This window comes from Entelurus aequoreus, linkage group LG17, assembly GCF_033978785.1.
Source record: "Entelurus aequoreus isolate RoL-2023_Sb linkage group LG17, RoL_Eaeq_v1.1, whole genome shotgun sequence".
NCBI classification, from domain to species: Eukaryota; Metazoa; Chordata; class Actinopteri; order Syngnathiformes; family Syngnathidae; genus Entelurus; species Entelurus aequoreus.
Window position 1 is genome coordinate 38,252,466 of NC_084747.1, and position 22,618 is coordinate 38,275,083.

Here is a 22,618-nt window from a genome sequence, read left to right on the forward strand (position 1 = left end):
TAACCCGTTAACTGCTGCCAATCAAATGGTGAATAAGATACTCTTTAGGGTTCATATGTTTGTAAATCTGACTGTGAGGAAGTCAGTGCCTCACCAGCCATGAACCTCACCGCACGTCACTGAGTCCCCGACATTTGCAGACTGATACACGAGCTGTACTTTTGTTCTACCTGCAGTTCTATCTTCTGTCTCTAGAGGTCGCCGCAGCCCAAGTAAGTTCACTGACAAGTGAGGAAGTGTCTTATCGCCCACTGCTGAGGAGAGAGAGAAGGATCAGGGCTGTGTGTGGCAGTTACTCCTCATTTACGTAGCAGTCCAGCTGACGAACCATGTAGTTTTTACACTGCCATGTTAATTAATGTTATCTTTAAGGGGGTAGAGTAGCAGGGTTGTGTTGTGTTTGATGCCCTGAAGTCAATTGTCAGCCTGGTTTAATCGTGAGTTTGATTGCGCGACTAAGGGTAAGTCCATCAATAATTATATTTTGAAGCTAACTATTTTGTTTCTACTAATTTTGTTTCCCCTTTGAAGAGAAACAAATGGAGCTTCCGGTATTCTAAGATTAAAACGTGTAATAGTATGTTAATGAACCCAGCAATACTACTTTTACATATGCAGGTGACCATAGTAATTTTCTGTTGTAAATGTCACTGCAGATAAAAAAATAAAAGCTTTTTCTTCCTAAACTTGTTTCCAGTAATTCAAAACAGTTCACTAAAATGTAATACTTCTGATTGTAGACCACATACTCACAGCCTGCCTGCTTATCACTTCTCATTCGGATCATGGTACTCATGTTTAATTTCGTCATGCTGTTTGATGACAATAAAGCATTATATTCTATACTTAGGTCAAAAAAAGTTGTATAATAACATTAATCACTTACCCATTCCACGATAAGTTTTGACACACGTGCCTGACTTTGCTTTGCTCAGATAATAACTAGTACGATCGCTTCAAAATCAAAGCAACTTTAGCACGGGCATCTATTTGATCCCCTTCTGGTTTTGTAGACAGTCCAGAATTTTTGCTTGGTTTATTTAACAGAAAGGTCAGAATGTCAACAAAAATCTAATCCAAAATAAGAACACTTAAAAAAGGTTAAACATTGATTTGCATTTGATTTAGTGAAAAAAAAAAAAAAAACGTGGCCCAGTACTGTGCAGTACAGAGGTCAGCCGTGTCTTGTTCTTGTTGTCAACAAACACACTCAATCATCTACAGTCGTGGTCAAAAGTTTACATACACTTGTAAAGAACCAATAATTTCTTCAATTCTTTTTTTTTTTGTGATAAAGTGATTGGAGCTCATACTTGTTGGTCACAAAAAACATTCATGAAGTTTGGTTCTTTTATGAATTTATTATGGGTCTATTGAAAATGTGACCACGTCTGCTGGGTCAAAAGTATACATACAGCAATGTTAATATTTGGTTACATGTCCCTTGGCAAGTTTCACTGCAATAAGGCGCTTTTGGTAGCCATCCACAAACTTCTGGAAAGCTTCTGCTAAAATTTTGCACCACTCCTCTTGACAAAATTGGTGCAGTTCAGCTAAATTTCTTGGTTTTCTGACATGTACTTGTTTCTTCAGGATTGTCCACACCATTCTAAAACCTTAATTCTAGCCTGATTTAGCCATTCCTTAACCACATTTGACGTGTGTTTGGGATTTTTATTGTGGCCAAATAGCTAAATTTTTGTTTCATCTGACATCAAATAGACAAAGATAAGACCTTCTGGAGGAAAGTTCTGTGGTCAGATGAAACAAAAATGTAGCTGTTTGGCCACAATACCCAGCAATATGTTTGGAGGAGAAAAGGTGAGGCCTTTAATCCCAGTCCGTCAAGCATGGTGGTGGTAGTATTTATGCTCTGGGCCTGTTTTACTGCCAATTGAACTGGTGCTTTACAGAGAGTAAATGGGACAATGAAAAAGGAGGATTACTTCCAAATTCTTCAGGACAACCTAAAATCATCAGCCCGGAGTTTGGGTCTTGGGCGCAGTTGGGTGTTCCAACAGGACAATGACCCCAAACACACTTCAAAAGTGGTAAAGTAATGGCTAAATCAGGCTACAATTAAGGGTTTAGAATGGCCTTCCCAAAGTCCTGACTTAAACATGTGGACATTGCTGAAGAAACAAGTCCATGTCAGAAAACCAACAAATTTAGCTGAACTGCACCAATTTTGTCAAGAGGAGTGGTCAAAAATTCAACCAGAAGCTTGTGGATGGCTACCAAAAGCGCCGTATTGCAGTGAAACTTGCCAAGGGACATGTAACCCAATATTAACATTGCTGTATGTATACTTTTGACCCAGCAGATTTGGTCACATTTTCAGTAGACCCATAATAAATTCATAAAAGAACCAAACTTCATGGAGTGTAGAGCGATTTGGCAAAAAACACCCGTCATTTCTGTCAATTTCATGGCTGGCTCAAAGCGTGAACACTCTGTGATCACATATGACCGACAGACAATTGTGGATGTGGATGGATCGGGTCGTTATAGACTGAAAGATGCATGTACGGTGGACCTCCTCGCTAGAATGGGAATACTTCGTGGGCTACATCGAGCGGCCTTTGTAGCAGCGGAGTCAAGTGCTAGCGGTGACCGCCAATGGGGACGACATAGGCGGTGCGAGCGGAAGGAGAAGCGGGGATGCCGAGCTGGGCTAACAACAAAGAGAAAAGCTAACCAAAGAAGCGTGGAGTCTCCGGGTAAGAAGCCATTTAAACTAGAACTAGCCGGCGTCAGGCTGGATAATCCCCGCACACATAGCAATTCTCTTAAAATAAAACACAACTCACATAATGTTTTTTCTTTTGTGACCATGTCAGAGGCAGACATACATTGTACTGAGGTAGCTAACTATGATGCGTTCAGTTTATCGCAACATCAAGCAAACAATCTGAATATCCCCGTCGTATCAATTCCTAGATATGGTCGAAACTATTTAAAGTGCAATACGCATAATAAACGCAACATTATTAATATTGCTACTTCGGATAATTTCAACAAACAATCCTCAAAACAGCCCACTACCTATAATATGGGCTTTTTAAACATAAGATCATTATCTTCCAAAACGCTATTAGTTAATGAAGTCATTAGAGACAACAAACTTGACGTCGTTGGTCTCGCCGAGACCTGGCTCAAACCAGACGATTTTTTTGCGCTAAATGAAGCATCTCCTCCTGGCTATACCAATACACATGTTGCCCGACCTCTTAAAAGGGGAGGGGGTGTCGCACTAATATAGAATGAAAACTATAATCTTACACCTAACCTAAATAATAAATATAACTCGTTTGAGGTGCTCACTTTGAGGTTTGTCACACCGCTGCCTCTCCACCTGGCTGTTATCTATTCGGACTTCATCAGTGAATTCTCAGAGTTTGTTGCTGATCTAGTGACGCACGCCGACAATATAATCATAATGGGGGACTTTAATATCCATATGAATACCCCATCGGACCCTCCATGCGTGGCGCTCCAGACTATAATTGATAGCTGTGGTCTTACACAAATAATAAATGAACCCACGCATCGCAACGGTAATACGATAGATCTAGTGCTTGTCAGGGGTGTCACCACCTCTAAATTTACGATACTCCCGTACACTAAAGTAATGTCCGATCATTACCTTATAAAATTCGAAGTTCTAACTCATTGTCAACAAACTAATAATAATAATAATAACTACTATAGCAGCCACAACATTAATGCTGCCACAACGACGACTCTTACTGACCTACTGCCTTCGGTAATGGCACCATTCCCAAATTATGTGGGCTCTATTGATAACCTCACTAACAACTTTAATGACGCCCTGCGCGACACCATTGATATTGTAGCACCGCTAAAGCTAAAAAGGGCCCCTAAAAGGCGTACCCCATGGTTTACAGAAGATACTAAAGCCCAGAAATTATCATGTAGAAAGCTGGAACGCAAATGGCGTGCGACTAAACTTGAGGTTTTCCATCAAGCATGGTGGGATAGTTTAATAACTTATAAACGCATGCTTACCTCAGCTAAAGCTAAATATTACTCAAATCTCATCCACCTCAACAAAAATGATCCTAAATTTCTGTTTAGTACAGTAGCATCGCTAACCCAACAAGGGACTTCTCCCAGTAGCTCCACCCACTCAGCAGATGACTTTATGAATTTCTTTAATAAGAAAATTGAAGTCATTAGAAAAGAGATTAAAGACAATGCATCTCAGCTACAACTGGGTTCTATTAACACAGATACGACTGTATATACGACGGATACCGCCCTCCAAAATAGTTTCTCTCTCTTTGATGAAATAACATTGGAGGAATTGTCAAAATGTGTAAATGGGACAAAACAAACAACATGTTTACTTGACCCAATTCCTGGGAAACTTATCAAGGAGCTTTTTGTATTACTAGGTCCATCAGTGTTAAATATTATAAACTTATCACTTTCCTCTGGCACTGTTCCCCTAGCATTCAAAAAAGCGGTTATTCATCCTATACTCAAAAGACCTAACCTCGATCCTGATCTCCTGGTAAACTACCACCTTCCGTTTATCTCGAAAATCCTCGAAAAAATTGTAGCACAGCAGCTAAATGAACACTTAGCGTCTAACAATCTCTGTGAACCTTTTCAATCCGGTTTCAGGGCAAATCACTCTACGGAGACAGCCCTCGCAAAAATGACTAATGATCTATTGCTAACGATGGATTCTGATGCTTCATCTATGTTGCTGCTTCTTGATCTTAGCGCCGCTTTCGATACTGTTGATCATAATATTTTATTAGAGCGTATCAAAACGCGTATTGGGATGACAGACTTAGCCTTGTCTTGGTTTAACTCTTATCTTACTGACAGGATGCAGTGTGTCTCCCATAACAATGTGACCTCGGACTATGTTAAGGTAACGTGCGGAGTTCCCCAGGGTTCGGTTCTTGGCCCTGCACTCTTTAGTATTTACATGCTGCCGCTAGGTGACATCATACGCAAATACGGTGTTAGCTTTCACTGTTATGCTGATGACACCCAACTCTACATGCCCCTAAAGCTGACCAACACGCCGGATTGTAGTCAGCTGGAGGCGTGTCTTAATGAAATTAAACAATGGATGTCCGCTAACTTTTTGCAACTCAACGCTAAGAAAACGGAAATGCTGATTATCGGTCCTGCTCAACACCGACATCTATTTAAAAATACCACCTTAACATTTGACAACCAAACAATTAAACAAGGTGACTATGTAAAGAATCTGGGTATTATCTTCGACCCAACTCTCTCGTTTGAGTCGCACATTAAGAGTGTTACTAAAACGGCCTTCTTTCATCTCCGTAATATCGCTAAAATTCGTCCCATTTTGTCCACAAGCGATGCTGAGATCATTATCCATGCGTTCGTTACATCTCGTCTCGTCTCGATTACTGTAACGTTTTATTTTCGGGCCTCCCTATGTCTAGCATTAAAAGATTACAGATGGTACAAAATGCGGCTGCTAGACTTTTGACAAAAACAAGAAAGTTTGATCATATTACGCCTATACTGGCTCACTTGCACTGGCTTCCTGTGCACCTAAGATGCGACTTTAAGGTTTTACTACTTACGTATAAAATACTACACGGTCAAGCTCCTGCCTATCTTGCCGATTGTATTGTACCATATGTCCCGGCAAGAAATCTGCGTTCAAAGAACTCCGGCTTATTAGTGATTCCCAGAGCCCAAAAAAAGTCTGCGGGCTATAGAGCGTTTTCTATTCGGGCTCCAATACTATGGAATGCCCTCCCGGTAAAAGTTAGAGATGCTACCTCAGTAGAAGCATTTAAGTCTCATCTTAAAACTCATTTGTATACTCTAGCCTTTAAATAGACTCCCTTTTTAGACCAGTTGATCTGCCGTTTCTTTTCTTTTCTTTTCTACAATGCTCCAAACCCGGGGTGGACCGCTAGCCTGTTCATCAGATGGGGACATCTCTACGCTGCTGACTCGTCTCCACTCGGGATGGTTCCTGCTGGCCCTACTATGCACTGGACTCTCGCTGATGTGTTGGACTTTCACAATATTATGTCAGACCCACTCGACATCCATTGCTTTCGGTCTCCCCTAGAGGGGGGGGGGGGGGGGGGTTACCCACATATGCGGTCCTCTCCAAGGTTTCTCATAGTCATTCACATTGACGTCCCACTGGGGTGAGTTTTCCTTGCCCGTATCCGTATGTGGGCTCTGTACCGAGGATGTCGTTGTGGCTTGTACAGCCCTTTGAGACACTTATGATTTAGGGCTATATAAATAAACATTGATTGATTGATTGATTGATATGTGCTCCAATCACTCTATCACAAAAAAATAAGAGTTGTAGAAATTATTGGAAACTCAAGACAGCCATGACATTATGTTCTTTACAAGTGTATGCAAACTTTTGACCATGACTGTACGTTTTGAGGCGGTCACTTCAATGTTTCTGCTCTTTCTGCTGATTTCCAATGGGTGTATTTACTGGTTACTGCTACATCTCAGCAGGTACAAGACATTGAAACAATGTTGACTTGATCATACATACTTGTCCTTAAAAACTGACTTAAAAAAACTTTGCAAAATAGCTTTATTTGTACAAAACCCAAAACCTGTGAAGTTGGCACATTGTGTAATTTGTAAATAAAAACAGAATACAATAATTTGCAAATCCTTTTCAACTTATATTCAATTGAATAGACTGCAAAGACAAGATATTTAATGTTTGAACTTAGAAACAATTTTTTTTTTTTTAAATAATCATTAACTTAGAATTTAATGTCAGCAACACATTGCAAAAAAGTTGGCACAGGTGCATTTTTTTACCACTGTGTTACATGGCCTTTCCTTTTAACAACCCTCAGTAAACGTTTGGGAACTGAAGAGACCAAGTTTTGAAGCTTTTCAGGTGGAATTCTTATTCCACTCTTCCTTGATGTACAGCTTAAGTTGTTCAACAGTCCAGGGTCTCCTTTGTGGTATTTTAGGCTTCATATTGCGCCACACATTTTCAATGGGAGACAGGTCTGGACTACAGGCAGGCCAGTCTAGTACCCGCACTCTTTTACTATGAAGCCACGCTGTTGTAACACATGGTTTGGCATTGTCTTGCTGAAATAAGCAGGGGCGTTCATTATAACGTTGCTTGGATGGCAACATATGTTGCTCCAAAACCTGTATGTACCTTTCCGCATTAATGGTGCCTTCACAGATGTATAAGTTACCCATGCCTTGGGCACTAATATTTGCAAAAAACAACGTTTTCCAGTTCGAACGTTAAGTATCTTGTCTTTTCAGTCTATTCAATTGAAAATAGGTTGAAAAGGCATATCATTGTATTCTGTTTTTATTCACAATTTACACAACGTGCCAACTTCAATGGTTTTAGGTTGTGTACATTGATACAATATTGATTTCTAACGGTGGATCAATGTTGTTGGTTGGGAGATTACCAAAATTAAATCACAAATCAACATCAGAACCAGACAATAAATAAATGTTGTAAAAAAAAATCATGATGTTGCAATGTTTTATTTGTGTTTTAGAATATTGGCTGAGATATGACCAAAATTCAATGGTCAAATCATCATCAGCTCCCAACATTGATTAAACGTTGTTAAAAAGCAACGTTATGTTTGAGTTGCTCAATGTCAGGACCTAATTCAACAAGTTCTTAATGTTGTTTCAATGTCTTGTGCCTGCTGGGATGTGTTTCTGTGGGGGTGAGAATTAATATTGGGTGGTAGGTGATCAAACAAATATTTGACTCAATGAAAAATCTTTATTCTTTACTGGAATTCTTGGTCGATATTCTGTCTCTCGTACACAATATAAAAATCGAGACTGTCAGTTGGTAAATTTAAAAGATCATCAAAAAATCTAATAATTATTCTCTCCACTGTAAATAAGGCTGATTATTCCCAAGTTTGTTGCTTTGTCCTTACTTTTCAAATGTTATGATTTAATGGCTATTTTCCACCAGCAGGTGCTTCAAAATGGAGTTGAGCAGAAGGAAAGTCCCTCTCTATGTGAGTATGTGCTTCACTTGGCAAAGTATGCAGTACAATTAGGAATCACAATAAGTATTAAAGTTAAGTATTAAAATGCAAAAAACAGTTTATGGTAGAAAAAAGGTCAATATAAATTATTCTGAAGTGGTTATGATATACATTAATTACAGTTCAAAAAGTTAAGGTGTGCCGTTTTATTGAAGTTTTTTGCCAAAGGTCGATGAGTGCGCCCAGTTTCTTTTGCTGTGATTATGCAGACTTTCATCTGTCTTTGAATGAGTCGTTTGTATCCTTTGAGTTGTAGTTTCTTTGGGAAAAATAACTATCTGTCAGCGCAACAATGAATGAAAGCTTGACATTATGTTTATCCAACTGGCAAATCAGTAACCATGTGATTCATTCACAAGTCCTGTTTTTTATTTGTATTTTAATCAATCAAAGTTGGAATGGAACATTTGTTTGCAATCATTTTGATATATCCTGTTGAATCTTTGAATGGTTGTGTTCAGGGCAAATATTATGCGCCATTTAGCTTGCTCGATCTTAGCAGTGGAAGCAAATATTAATATTGGAGGATATATATTGGAGGATCAAAGGTGTGGTGTATTTCCTTCGCTGTATTCATGTCTATTCAATCACCATTCAATCAATCTGTTGTTTTCTTTGTCACACTGAGGTCACTTAAAGTTTATACAAAATACGCTCCATCTTGTTTATTACATAAAAGGATACTTTGCTTGTTTTCTAGTAAGCCGGATCTTATGCAACAATTTCATCATTAAATCAGACAACTCTGATAAGGATTGTAAACTTTTAAACTGTCCTACAAGTGTAAAAAGTAGTTAGTTGTAATGCAAAGGTGATTTTTGCATTGCAGCATCATGCTTTTTAACATTCTTGTCAAATAGGTGTAAAAAATTAATTCAACACTACAAACATGATAGCAACAAATCACTCATGATACAGCTGGACAAAATAATTGGGAAATCACTGCACTGTTACTGCTACTTTTGGATGTAAGCCTGTTTTTTTCATGTTAAGGAAATATGTATCATTTTGGTAAACGTATGTAACATGAATGTTATTCTCTCAACACTTCTTATTGAGGTCCTACAAGCCAAAGAATAAACACAAATGTGCGCAGAGTTAATCTTTTAATGCTCCTTTGAAACTGCAATCCACTTTTGGAATAAGTGTTGCAAAGAAGCTACAAAAGGTAACATTGTACCACCCCAGTAGCATTCAACTTTAGGTGATCCTCCTTTGTAGTTGGACTCTGTCAGTCATAGTTACACCTTACTATAAATGCGAAATTAATACAACTGTAGAAGTAAAAAAAAGTGCTGTCAAATTATTAAATTTATTTAATCAGATTAATCACACTGTTGAATTTTGATTAATCAAGATTAATCACAAGTTATTAGTCACTTGTATAATCTAAAATAATTTTAAAAAAGAACCCAATTTTTGACACAAATTTTGTTTTACACTATAAAGGAAAATTAATGCACCTAATTTTTCGCCAGGGAGAATACCATATGGAGTCAGTAAATTCAGTAAATATTCATGGCGCTTTACTTTTTTCAAATTTGTTTTATGTTAAAGCCTTATTCATTTTTGTCCTCACAAATTCTACCCACAATACCCTATAACGGACATGGGCATTCTGCGGCCCGCGGGCCGCATTCGGCCCTTTGTGCATCCCTGTCCGGCCCGCGTGAGGCCAATCATAAATTACAAAATACATTTTAAAAAGTATCTATGTCGAGTATGCAATACAACGGTGCTGCTTTTGTTTTGAAAAGCGTTATTTGTATGACTTCCGTGTGGACGTATGCGCTTGTGCGATTGTTAGTGAATTGAACAGCGCAATCACAAATTACAAAATAAAGTTTAAAAAACATCTATGTCGTGCGCGCAATACAACTGTGCTGCTTTTATTTTGAAAAGTGTTATTTATGGGCGTATGTCCGGGTGTAACCTGTGCGTGGAGGTGCACAGCGACAAGTGATGAGACGCTAAAAAGAGGAAAGTTGATGAGGAATGGCGTGTTTTCAACAAGACATGGACTGCCAAGTATTTATTTCCAGAAATTAAAGGTAAAGCCGTGTGCTTAATTTGTGGTACACAGTTTGCTGTGTTTAAAGAATATAATTTGAATCGCCACTACATGACGAAGCACGAGGAAAAATAGCGGAATCTGTCTGATGAAGAGCGCGCGCAAGGGAGGCTGATGCGTTGATGGTAAAACTGCAAACCCACAAGGACTTTTTGCCATATTTCACACCCCCAGAGATGCAGCTGTCAGGACAAGTTTCGTCATTTCTCACAAAAGCGCCAGAAAAAGTAAGGCGTTTTCTGACGGAGAGTTTATTAAGGAGTGTTTATTGGACTCTGTTGCGCTGTATGCCCGGAGACTTGGACTGTTTTTCGGTGGCTTTGGATGAGAGCTGCGATGTACGTGACACCGCCCAACTGCTCATCTTCTTACGTGGGATAACTGCAGACTTTCAAATCACGGAGTAGCTAGCAGCCATGCAGTCAATTAAAGAGACAACCACAGGTAATGACTTGTTCACATAGGTAAATGCGTGTTTGGACATGTTAGGACTGAAATGGGACAAGCTGGCAGCTGTGACAATCCAATCCAATCCACTTTATTTATATAGCACATTTAAACAACAAAATGTTTCCAAAGTGCTGCACAACAATATTAAAAACAATATTCAAATATTATCCTTAGCTTCACCAATGACTGAATAAAAAGAAAAAATAATTACATATAAAACCAATATAAAATAAATATGATTAAAAACGATTTTTAACAACAGATGGTTGTTCAAATCTGACGGGGAAAAATGTTGGATAATGCAGGATAAAGTGACAGAAATAAACCCTGTGCAGAAATGGACATTTTTGCATTGTATAATACATCAGGAAGTGTTGTGTAAAACAGTGTTAAAAATAAAACCATCAAAAGCAATCTGCTTTTGTATAAAGTTAAGTTAGGTTAAATTAAATTATTATTATTATTATTAATTATTATTATTATTATCATCTTTATTATTTATCTTACGGTATATCAAAAATAATATTGAGCAAAATGTAATTGAAATATTGTCGTGTGGCCCTCCAGCAGTGCTCGGGTTGCTTATGCGGCCCCCGGTAAAAATTAATTGCCCACCCCTGCCCTATAAGGACAGTGTGAAAACGTTGTATTTTTTTGTTTGTAGAAATGTTTGCAATTGTATTAAAAATATAAAACTAACAAATCACATTTATATTCACAGCATTTTCCATGAAGCTCAGAAGTGAGCTCAGGGGTATCCTGTTTCAACTAATCATCCTCGAGGTGTTCCTTCAGCTTATTTAGAGTCCACTTGTGGTACATTTAGTTGGTTGGACGGGATTTCGAAAGGCACACACCAGTCAATATATAAGGTCGCACACTTGACAGTGTATGGCCGACAAACTAAGAATGAAGTCGAAAGAATTGTCTGTAGACCTCCGAGACAGAATTGTCTCGTGGCACAGATCTGGGGAAGGGTACGGAAAAATATCTGCTGCCTTGAATGTCCCAATGTGTACAGTGGCCTCCCATTATCTGTGAACGGAAGACGTTTGGAACCACCAGGACTATTTCCAGAGCTGAACTTCTTTTGCGACAAAATGAGGACTCTTGACCACAAGGAAATTATTCTGTTGGCTACAAACAACTTTCCATCGGAATGGATCTTGAAATCAAAGGACTTCCTGTTTGAAGTATATCCGACGACTACACAACGAAAAATTATTCACACGGGAAAAGATAAGGAGGCCAAAAACGTGAAGGCATGCTTAAGCTTGTTTAATGAATTTGGGGACGATATGCCTATGTTTTTCTCGCACTGTTTGGACAAGCTCCCACTTGTTGGCTTTGGCAGTATAGATGCCTCGGTCCTGGTCATAATAATATAGCAACTGAGCAGTGAAGTTTCTGGGCTGCGGAGGGCCAGTGAAGGACAGGTGGATGTGAACGAGCATCTACTGGCTGTGCAGCCACAGTAGCTGTGGGAATTTTGCGTATGGAAATTTTCGGCACTGGTACAGGGAGCTTCATTTCAGTCATCACGACTTGGGCTCCTTTTATGCTGGACACCAAATCTGATTTTTTTGCCCTCAAGTGACACAGATCGTATATTTTTTTGCCAGTCTAAACGCTCCAAAGTGCTTCAAATCTAGTATTTTTGCATCAGATTTGGGCCACAACAGGAGGTAATCCGAATGCGTTTTGAATGCGATCTTTTTAAATGTGACAGCAGTCTAAACGGCAATACGACCTGTTTGCAACTTTTACGTCATTTGGTCGAGCTACGTCATATGTGTGTGCAGCACGATCACTTTCCTATTTGCAATTGCCTTTTTCCTCTACCTGCAGTTGTTTTCCATCATCTGCTTACTTCCTCTTTAAAACAGCCACGGCACAAACCCACTAACACGCGGACATGTGGCGATATGAATGCTGATATTTCTTATAATGCTTCCTCCTTTGCCAAGCATATAATCAGAATGTGTGAAGACAATAATTTGCTACTATCTAGTCAGGTGATTTTACCTGTGGACAGCTTCACCTACTTCACCTGAAGGAATCAATAAAGTACTATCTATCTACAGTGAAGCCCACAGAACAAATAGTTGGCTTGATCATCTGATATTGTATGTACTGCAGATACTCGTGCAAGGTTTGGGCCTATGAAACTACTGATCATTTCCCTATTGAGATCACGCTTGAAACTGGCAGCCTCCCTAAGATAATGAGGGAGGACAATAGCGCAAGTGAGATTAACAGACTGGACTAAACTTTCCTCAGAGGATGTATTATTTTATGTTGGGAAATCAGATCCACTTTAGAGAAATACATTTACCTATACATACCATTCTATGTTCCGATGTCAACTGTAATGACACCTCTCACTGTGCTGACCTCTGTGAAATGTACAATTGTATTGTGTGTGCTTTATTAGAGGCCTCTACTTACTCACCTTAGTAGAGCTAAAAACACCCAGCCTGGGTGGAACAAGTACTGTGAGTAGCTGGCCCCCATGCAGAGGCTAAGGTGGTGCATAAGGCCTGGGTTATTGCTGGTAGAACTAGACAAGTGACAGTTCTACAACACAAAAAGCTAACTAATACTAGATACAAACATGCAGTGCGCTTTGTTGGCAAGCATGAGCAAGCCGTGAGAGCAGACTCTATGGCTGGAAAACTGCTTGACAGCAATGTCACTGGCTTCTGGAAATAAGTAAAATATATAAATAGGGTTATAGCAGAATTGGCATTTAACATTGAGGGTGTATCTGGTGTGGAAAATATAACTGAACTCTGAAGGCTGCACGATGCTGCTCTGTTCAACTGTGTCAGAAGTGATCCCTACTGTCAAGCAACATAGAGGAGGAAGTGGTACACATTAACCCTTATGAGATTTCCCAAGCCATAAGGCAACTAGCTGATAACAAAGCATGTGGCATGTATAATATTACTGCAGAGCACCTGAAGCTAGCCAGCTGTAGGGTTGCAGTGTTGCTCTCGATGTATCTTACAGGGTTGGTAACGCATGGCATCCTGCCAGATGCTATGTTGACAGTGTTTCTAGCACTTGTCATTAAAGACACGGCTGGTAAGGTAGGGAGTGTGGACAATTATCGACCCATTGCCCTAGCCAGCATACTGTCTAAGCTGCTAGAAAATGTAATAATATTAGACAGAGTTGGGGAGCTTATTTGCACCCCATACAACCAATTCGGTTTGAAGAGCAATCACAATACTGATTTGTGTACTGTATTTATGCATTAAAAGAAGCAAACAAGTACAAAGAGCAGGGCTCAACAATGTTGGTAGGCTTTTTTGATGCCTCTAAGGCAGTAGTTGCCTCTAAGGCAGTAGTTGCCTCTAAGGCAGTAGTTGCCTCTAAGGCTACTGCCTTCTCAAACTTATTTCGCCAAGTACTACCTCAGAAAACACTTGGCTCTCCAAGTACCACCAAATGACCAACATTAAATTACAGTTGCGTAGTAGGCCTAAATATTCATTAAAAACAAGGAAGAGGTTTTTTTGTTTTACAGGTATAAATGTTAATATTAATAAATATTTTTGGCTACCGTATTATTACACACAGTTTGAACAATAACATTGTGTTTGAATATTTAATTGATTGTTTGGCATACGACTTGATGGAGCCCTCGTACCACAGTTTGAGAATTACTGCTCCAAGGGATTTGATAGTCAACCATCACAAGCTCTTCACCAAGCTAAAGCATAGAGGCGTTCCAGGTAACATCATATGTATCCTGGCATATTGGTATGACAGGCAGACTATGTAGATAAAATGGAGGAGTATTTTATCTTGTCCCTTCAAAGTTGCAGTTGGGTACGGCAAGGTGGGCTTCTTTCCCCAGGCCATGGATGACCTGTCAAGGCAGTTGAGAGATTGTAGTACAGGGTGCATAATTGGGAGCACCTAAAATCAACCACATTATGGACACTAAGATTTGGCCATTATATCTCCCAGTAGTGCAGGGTTCCATCAGCTTCTCAAAATAAGCTCAGACTATGGAGTCAAGTGCAATGCCAAAAAGAGTATGATAATGATATGTAGGACAGAGTAGGATTAACATCTTACTTTTCCAGGGTTCTTTTTTTTCTGGTCAAACCCTGTTTGTGTGTACCAATGAAAAATATCTAGGCCACATTATCAATGATAAGATGAAGGATGATGCTGACATGCTTAGACAGAGAAGAATGCTATATGTCCAAGCCATATGTTAGTGAAGCATATTCACTACTGCTCTGATGAAGCTTGCACAAACCCCAGGTTGCGTACAATATAATGTCTGTCTCAGTATCCTGTCCTTTTATACTATATATTTTTTATGGACTGTATGTGATGGTATGTCTATTTAGACGTTAAAGTCTGCAATGACATTTAATATCACACACCAGTGAGTCTCCTCAAACTTCATAGTAACCCACACCGCCTTTCAGGTAACCATCTACGGTTAAGGTAAAGGAGCATGTGAGGTCAAAATAAATTACGTGATCAATCTGCACAAAGTATCAATGCAATGATTTTTCGTGATTAATCACATGAGTTTACTTTTTATTTTTGACTTTTTAATATAGATATAAAAACATGGTGGTGGAAAATTAAATGAAAAGGAAAACTGGGTGTATTGTGGCGTTCCTTTTTTTTAGACAGAAAAAAGGCAAAGTCCCCGTTTCTATGCTGGACAATTTGGGTCAACTCTTTTAGCCATACAGTGCCTAAACTTGCAATAGAATAAATGAGTGAAAAGAGAATAGGAGGCAACTGAATGAACTGTGAATCCCACACTCTTAAACCACGCCATGTTAGTAGTATTTGATGTTAACCGTCTTTCAAGATCAGTCCTAAAAATGTTTCGCTTTTGCTGTGCCTTCTGTCTTCCATCCAGGGTCTCTTATGCTTCCTAGAATAATTTGCACCATGTGTGTTGCTCTCTACTCTATTGAGGCCACAGCTTGCTATCTTTTGCAATACATGTATTCTGCCATCGTGCAACTAGCTGCAGCTGTAAATAGTGTTTTTTGGGCGGCTACGGATGCTTCAGACATTAAATTCTTTGGGGGCAGGCTCATTGTGCCATAACCCCCGCCCACATTCTAAGATAAACATTCACCAATTGCAAAAATGCCTACACTTAGATTTGTTTCCTTATTTCTAGTTTTGGTCTGCAGACAAATATTTGCTCTGCAGACAAATATTTTGATCTACCAAATATTGGCTTTAAGGCAGGGGTCTCAAACATGCGGCCCGCGGGCCAATTGCGGCCCGCGAGACGTTATTTTGCGGCCCCCACCTTAATATGAAAGATTAATGTTAGTGCGGCCCGCAAGTTTTAAATGAATGGCGCTTAACAGCGTTGTGTGAGGAGCTGAAGGAATCTACCAATCACGGTGTGGTATATGTCTCTCTACAATATTGAGGGCATGCCATGATGGCACTGCCTTTAATGTCACCTGACATCACGCAGTCTTTTTCTCCATACTAACAGCGTGCCCACCCAGTCACGTGTTGTGTGCGGCATCTGCATGTACACATAAGTGATTGCAAGACATACTTGAGCAACAGTCATACAGGTCTGACTGAGGGTGTTCATATAACCAACTTTAACACTCTTACAAATATGCGCCACACTGTGAACCCACACCAAACAAGAATGACAAACACATTTCGGGAAAACATCCACACCTAAACACAACATAAACACAACAAAACAAATACCCAGAATCCTTTGCAGCCCTAACTCTTCCGGGCAAAAACACCCCCGCTACCCTCAACCCCGCCCCCCCCCCCCCACACCCCTCAAACCCCCCTATACCTCCATCTCCCGAATTCGGAGGTCTCAAGGTTGGCAAGTATGCATCGATGTCACTTGCGTGATACAAGCAGAGAAACATTTTGCCGCTTTTCCACGACACCCGCACACGCTCTTCCTCCCTCCCTCCCTGCCTCCCTCGCTCGCCCGCCTGCTCGCTCCCGCCCCCGGCGCTGCTGTAAACAGTCCGGGCGGGGAGACGAGCGGTCCGGTGTTGTGCCGAAAAACGCACCCCCGCCGTAGAATGCCGAGCGACAATACAAAACTGGTGCACTGGACCCAAGCGCTGATACTCCGACCGCGATCACCGCGACACCTGTCCGTCAGTAATAAAGTCCCTGATAACCTGGACCAATTCAAACCGTTGTTTTTTTATTGTTTAATTTGCATTGCCTCACACGATGAACACTGCATATATTTTTATATGATGCCGGATAACACTCCGGGAGCCGACACTTTTTTGCGCTCGCGTTCCCGGTACTTTCCGCCGACCGCCGTGTTGCTGTAGGGAGGAAAAGCGGAACGACACACCTTGCGGAAATAACATTATTCTGCATGCGTCGGCTAAATACAAATATATTCCACAACCCCAAACATGTCTTTTTCAAAGCCTGCAGTGAAGAGAAAGGTTAGTGATGAGCAAAGACAATTCCAGGAAAAGTGGGAGATGCAATATTTCTTTGTTGAGCACAGGGGCACCCCGATTGATTGATTGATTGATTGATTGATTGATTGATTGAGACTTTTATTAATAGGTTGCACAGTGAAGTACATATTCCGTACAATTGACCACTAAATGGTAACACTCCAATAAGTTTTTCAACTTGTTTAAGTCGGGGTCCACAGATATATACTATCAGATATATACTACCGGTATCAATATAATACAGTCATCACACAAGATAATTATCAGAGTATATAAATGTAATGATTTACATTATTTACAATCCGGGGTGTGGAGGGGGGAGGGTTAGATTTGGTTGTTATCATCAGTCATCAACAATTGAGAACAGAGAAATGGACATTGGAACAGTGTAGGTCTGACTTGGTAGGATATGTACAGCAAGTAGTGGACATAGAGAGAGAGATCAGAAAGCATAAGAAAAAGTATCTACATTTGATTATTTACATTTGATTATTAAAAATCCGGGAGGGTGTTAGTTTAGGGTTGAAGTTACCTTGAGGTCTACTTTTATTGCGGTTTTGAAGGAGGATAGAGATGCCCTTTACGTGTCTTATTTGCACAGAGAGAGTTGCGGTGCACAAGAAATACAATTTGAAACGTCATTATACAACTACACATGCTGAGGAGTATGCAAAATACCAGGGAGATGAGAGAGTGAACCGGGTTGCACATTTTAAAACCAGTCTACTGAGGCAACAAGATTTCTTCAAGAAAGCAACCGAAAAGAGCGATGCAGCAGTCAAAGCTAGCTATATGGTGAGTGAGATGGTTGCTAGGGCGGGAAAGCCATTCAAAGAAGGTGAATTAATTAAAAAGTGCATGTTAGATTTTTTTGAATAAATCTTTTCTTGCGGCCCAGCCTCACCCAGTTTCTGCATCCAGTGGCCCCCAGGTAAATTGAGTTTGAGACCCCTGCTTTAAGGGGACCTATTATGTAAAAAAACAACTTTTCTTACCTATTAGTACCTATTTTTTGTATATATTTGGGATATGCAAAGGTCCCTAAAATTTTAAATCATGGAGGCATTGTGGGGATATTTATAAAACAATCTTGCCTTTCTTCATACCTCCTTCAAACAAGCCGTTAGGAATTTTAATTTTTTTCATTTATTTATGACATTTTTTACAGTTGTGACGTCAGTGGATATCTCCATATATATGGTAGACATTTACCCGAAGGTCTTTGCACAAATCCGCCTTTGTACTCCGACGCTTTAGTCAATAAGCTCCTTCCTTTTCTCTATGGGTAATGGGTTATACTTGTATAGCGCTTTGACACTATTTCCACATTCACCCATTCACACACACATTCACACACTGATGGCGGGAGCTGCCATGCAAGGCCCTAACCACGACCCATCAGGAACAAGGGTGAAGTGTCTTGCTCAAGGACACAACAAATGTGACTAGGTTGGTAGAAGGTGGGGATTGAACCAGGAACCCTCAGGTTGCTGGCACGGTCACTCTCTAATCAGCGCCACGCCGTCCCCAATATCCTCTATCCAGTTGTTGTGGGGCAGACTGTCTTGTACATGCACATGCATCCTCCGCTGTTGCCATTTCTAATACAAAGTAGCGTATAGTTCGAACTTATATCCGTCAATAGACTATATGGAATCGCTAAAAACTACAACAAGGATGGCAAAGACACAGTCAAAGCAGAGGCATGTAAATAAGACCGCCCACAAAATGGTGCATCCTGAAGAGACGGTCAGAAAGCGGCTTGAAGATGGTCTGTAAAACATAATCTATGCAAAGTTGAACCAAAAGGAAGTGTTTTAAATGTAGAAAAAAAAACATAATATGACCACTTTAATGGAGGTGATTATTATTAGATAAGCGGAGCGTCTCCACTCCACACCACGTATGGAGATGCATAATTAGCTGCTAGCCACTGGTCAGCCGGGGTACTAAAAATAAATAAAGTATCAACCAGACAGTATCTGCGTTTGTGCAGCATTAAAAGGCATAAATTGGCATTTGCCAATCACCTACATTTTCCACAAAAATCGGCCGATACTGTCTGGTGGCCGATATAGTCGCACGTCCCAAGTAGTTTGATATACAATAGTGTAAACGTCTCTGCTGCTGCTGGGTTCTTCTTGGACCACAGACCACGGCCACACGCCCTCGAGTTCAGGGTTTACAATGAATTTTATTGTCTCAGTCTCTCTCGTGCTTTTCAGCAATTGTCTTCTTGTTTCTTGTCTCTCCTCCTCTCCCTCTTGCTCCTCTGTCACCAACCCCCGTCATGGTCTCCGACGCTGCTAATAAAGAGACAGATGATTAGATAACTCGTTCCAGCTAAGATATCCACTCACCTGTCTGCTGCGTCATGGCCGGCACCTGCACACACCTTGCCCGCAGGGAACGCGTAGACCACGCCCCTTCCACAAATTGTTTTTAGCAATTGTCACTGCTTGTTTTGTTGCCTGCAGTTATACCATTGTTCTATATGTACACAACAGGCCTCCGGAATAGGGATTTACTGTACAGTACACTAACGATGGCGACATAGATACATCATTTGTATCTATGTCGTATCATACTTTGTCACATGGTGTGGAAAGAACCACCTCCAGCTCAATGTGACGAAGACCAAGGAGGAGAATCATCATACTGCTGTGATTATATGCAGTTCATTCAAGGCTAAGGCAAAATATCGTGATATATATCGTGTATCGCGATATGGCCTAAAAATATTGAGATATTAAAAAAAGGCCATATCGCCCAGCCCTACTTGGAGTACACATCGACAACAAGCTGAATGGGTCAAAACACGCTGAGGCACTCTACAAGAAGAAGAAGATCCTTCAACATCTGTACAAAGATGATGAAGATGTTCTACGAGTCGGTGGTGGCGGGCGCATTCTTGTACGCCGTGGCCTGCTGGGGCAGCAGACTGAGAGCGAGGGACGCAAACAGGCTGGACAAGCTGGTAAAGAAGGCCAGTAACGTGGTGGGAGTGGAGCTAGACTCTCTGGCGGTGGTGTCAGAGAGGAGAAGTCTAGCAAAGCTCCTAGCCATTATGGACAACACCTCCCACCCACTACACTCGGACCTGGAAGAGAGAATGAGCACGTTAAGTGGAAGGCTCAGACTCCCAAAATGCAACACGGAATGACAAAGGAGGACCTTCATACCGACAGCCATCAGACTGTATAATGCATATGTGCACATGTGAATAATTCTGTATAGTATTTATTGTCTATTGTGAGCGAACTGTGGTGCTGAATTTCCCCCAGGGATCAATAAAATACTTTGTATTTCTATTTCTATTACATCCACATATGACCTTTTTGTTGGCTCCAATAAGTCTGTCATGTCTCTATGCTATGGTTCTGCTCTAATTAACTTTTTACCTCCCTAATATCAGTCGTCCAAATTGTTCTGGCCTGTTGAGATCAGTGCAGGTCTTTAAAGTAGACACTAATAAGGCACTTTTTTTTATTGAGGGGGAAATTTTATTGTACTTGCAAGAAAATCTGATGAGAGATTTAGCGAGTACACCACAATAAAATCTCAGTCACCTATATTTTTTGGCATATGAACACTTATCCCATTATACCTCTTTTTACGGCAGGGCCAGGCTAAGGTGTTTGCATTATTGGAGGGGCTGGATTCAAAGCTGGAAGATGCTGAAGTCTACATTGTTCTAGAAGGATCCACATTGGTGCATGTCACCAAGGCTCAGAGTGACGTCATGATCTACTTCATAGTGCCTGGTATGTGTGTCACTCAGATCATGAACACAAATGTCTTCAAATATCAAACTAAATGCACCCTTTTCTTTTTCTGTTTCTGATATACTCGGAGAGTGTATATCAGCATTTCAATCGTAACACATACAGAACAATCAGACTTTTGATGTCTGGAAAGGCACATAATCTTATCAGCTTCCTTTCAGGAGGGAAACAATATGTCAACATTACTTAGACCCTGACAGTGACGGCAGGCTGTCGGTCACCAAGGCCAAGCATGCCCGCTGCAAAAGCCGCTCTGTGAAAGTGTCTAAAGACCAAGGTTTCCTGCCTATTATAAGTCACTAAAGATGCTTTGATTAACTGTACAAGCCTAATTAAGACATTGTGAATCATAATATTTTTCACTGAACTGTAGTGCTGTAACTAACGATTATTTTGATAGTCAATTTGTCAACAGACAGATATTTAGACACATATTTAATGGCTCTAATTTGACCATCGACTTCTAAATGCAGCTTAAGTTATTTTAAGCATTTGCTTACTAACAACAAAGATGACTAGTTCGTTCATCCATCCATCCATTTTAGCAAATTGCTAAAAAAATAAACAATTAACCTTGTTAATGTATTTAAAACAACAGTTAAAATAGCAGCAATGAAAACAACCAACTTCCTCAAAAAGAAATAAAGCATTTTGTGATGATGTTTAAAAAGCTGCACACTGATATATTGACTATTGACTAACTCATGGCAGTTTTAGCACTCTAATAGACTCAATGTGTAGAATTGTATCTTTGATTAATTCTTAAAATATTGGCTATTTAATAGATTGTATTTTTGATCTTATGATACCTCCGCATTGGTGCTGTGTGAGTGAGTGAGTGAGTGAGTGAGTGAGTGAGTGAGTGAGTGAGTGAGTGAGTGAGTGAGTGAGTGAGTGTGTGCCTGTGTGCCTGTGTGCGTGTGTGCGTGCGGTTTGCCTTTGTTGTGACCTTTTTAACAGCATTGTAAATTGACGCTGATTTGAAAAGTACATGAATTGATGTAGACAAAGCTTGGTGACTTTGGCTAAAATGGTAGTTATTTTTCACACAACTTCCTCTCACGTTTGTTAGCTAGCTAGTAAGGCGTAAGCTAACACTCTTACCGAGGTTGAGATGTATCCTCCCTACAGATATCCGACATAATTTATCTGCTCTAAATGCTCGCGTATCACAGATGTACTACCATAAAAACAAAGTCTGCTTTGGAAAATGAGCAAGGTATTCATGTTTGTAACAAGAAAAAGAGGAAATGTACTCACACTTTACATGTTATCCTGGCAATGTTTTTGTGAGTGGCGATGCGCACCCGCTTCCGCCCGGAAAAAACACGAGTGATGACGTCAGGATTATTGTCGACACATATAATTGTCGGCGACAAATTTCTTTGTCGAAAATGTCGAATAATCATTGCAGCCCTACTGAACTGAATGAACTCTTTCTTTATTGACTTTTTCAAATACCATACTTGGGGATTGTGAACTTTTTTTTCAAGGACATAACCTCGCTGAGGTGGTCTCTGTGCAGGCCTATCTCTGCTCCGAAACCACGCCTCTCACCTGGGTGGGCGGAGCAATGTTGGAGTATATTCAAGATGATGCTCAGGTATGAAACCTACATGGCACTTGAATAAATAAATGGTCTATTATCTACTAGAATTTAATAATGTACCAGAATACCGTTAACACTAGGGATGTCCGATAATGGCTTTTTGCCGATATCCGATATTCCGATATTGTCCAACTCTTTAATTACCGATACCGATATCAACCGATACCGAT

The 22,618-nt window shown here is 40.3% G+C and overlaps 1 protein-coding gene across 6 annotated transcripts in view; it reads left to right on the forward strand.

Moving 5' to 3' along the window:
* Positions 1-269: 269 nt before the first annotated feature.
* Positions 270-22,618, forward strand: part of LOC133632878 (rho guanine nucleotide exchange factor 28-like) — an 87,113-nt gene continuing 64,764 nt past the window's right edge. For 5 of the 6 annotated variants that reach the window (XM_062025656.1, XM_062025658.1, XM_062025660.1 and 2 more), the window contains exons 1-4: positions 270-461; positions 7,991-8,033; positions 20,677-20,818; positions 22,333-22,442. In XM_062025656.1, coding sequence (XP_061881640.1) covers positions 8,001-8,033; positions 20,677-20,818; positions 22,333-22,442 — 285 coding nt within the window. In that variant the 5' untranslated portion in view covers positions 270-461; positions 7,991-8,000. Of the gene's footprint in view, positions 462-7,987; positions 8,034-20,676; positions 20,819-22,332; positions 22,443-22,618 lie in introns of all 6 variants that reach the window. The other variant, XM_062025657.1, reaches the window with a different exon arrangement.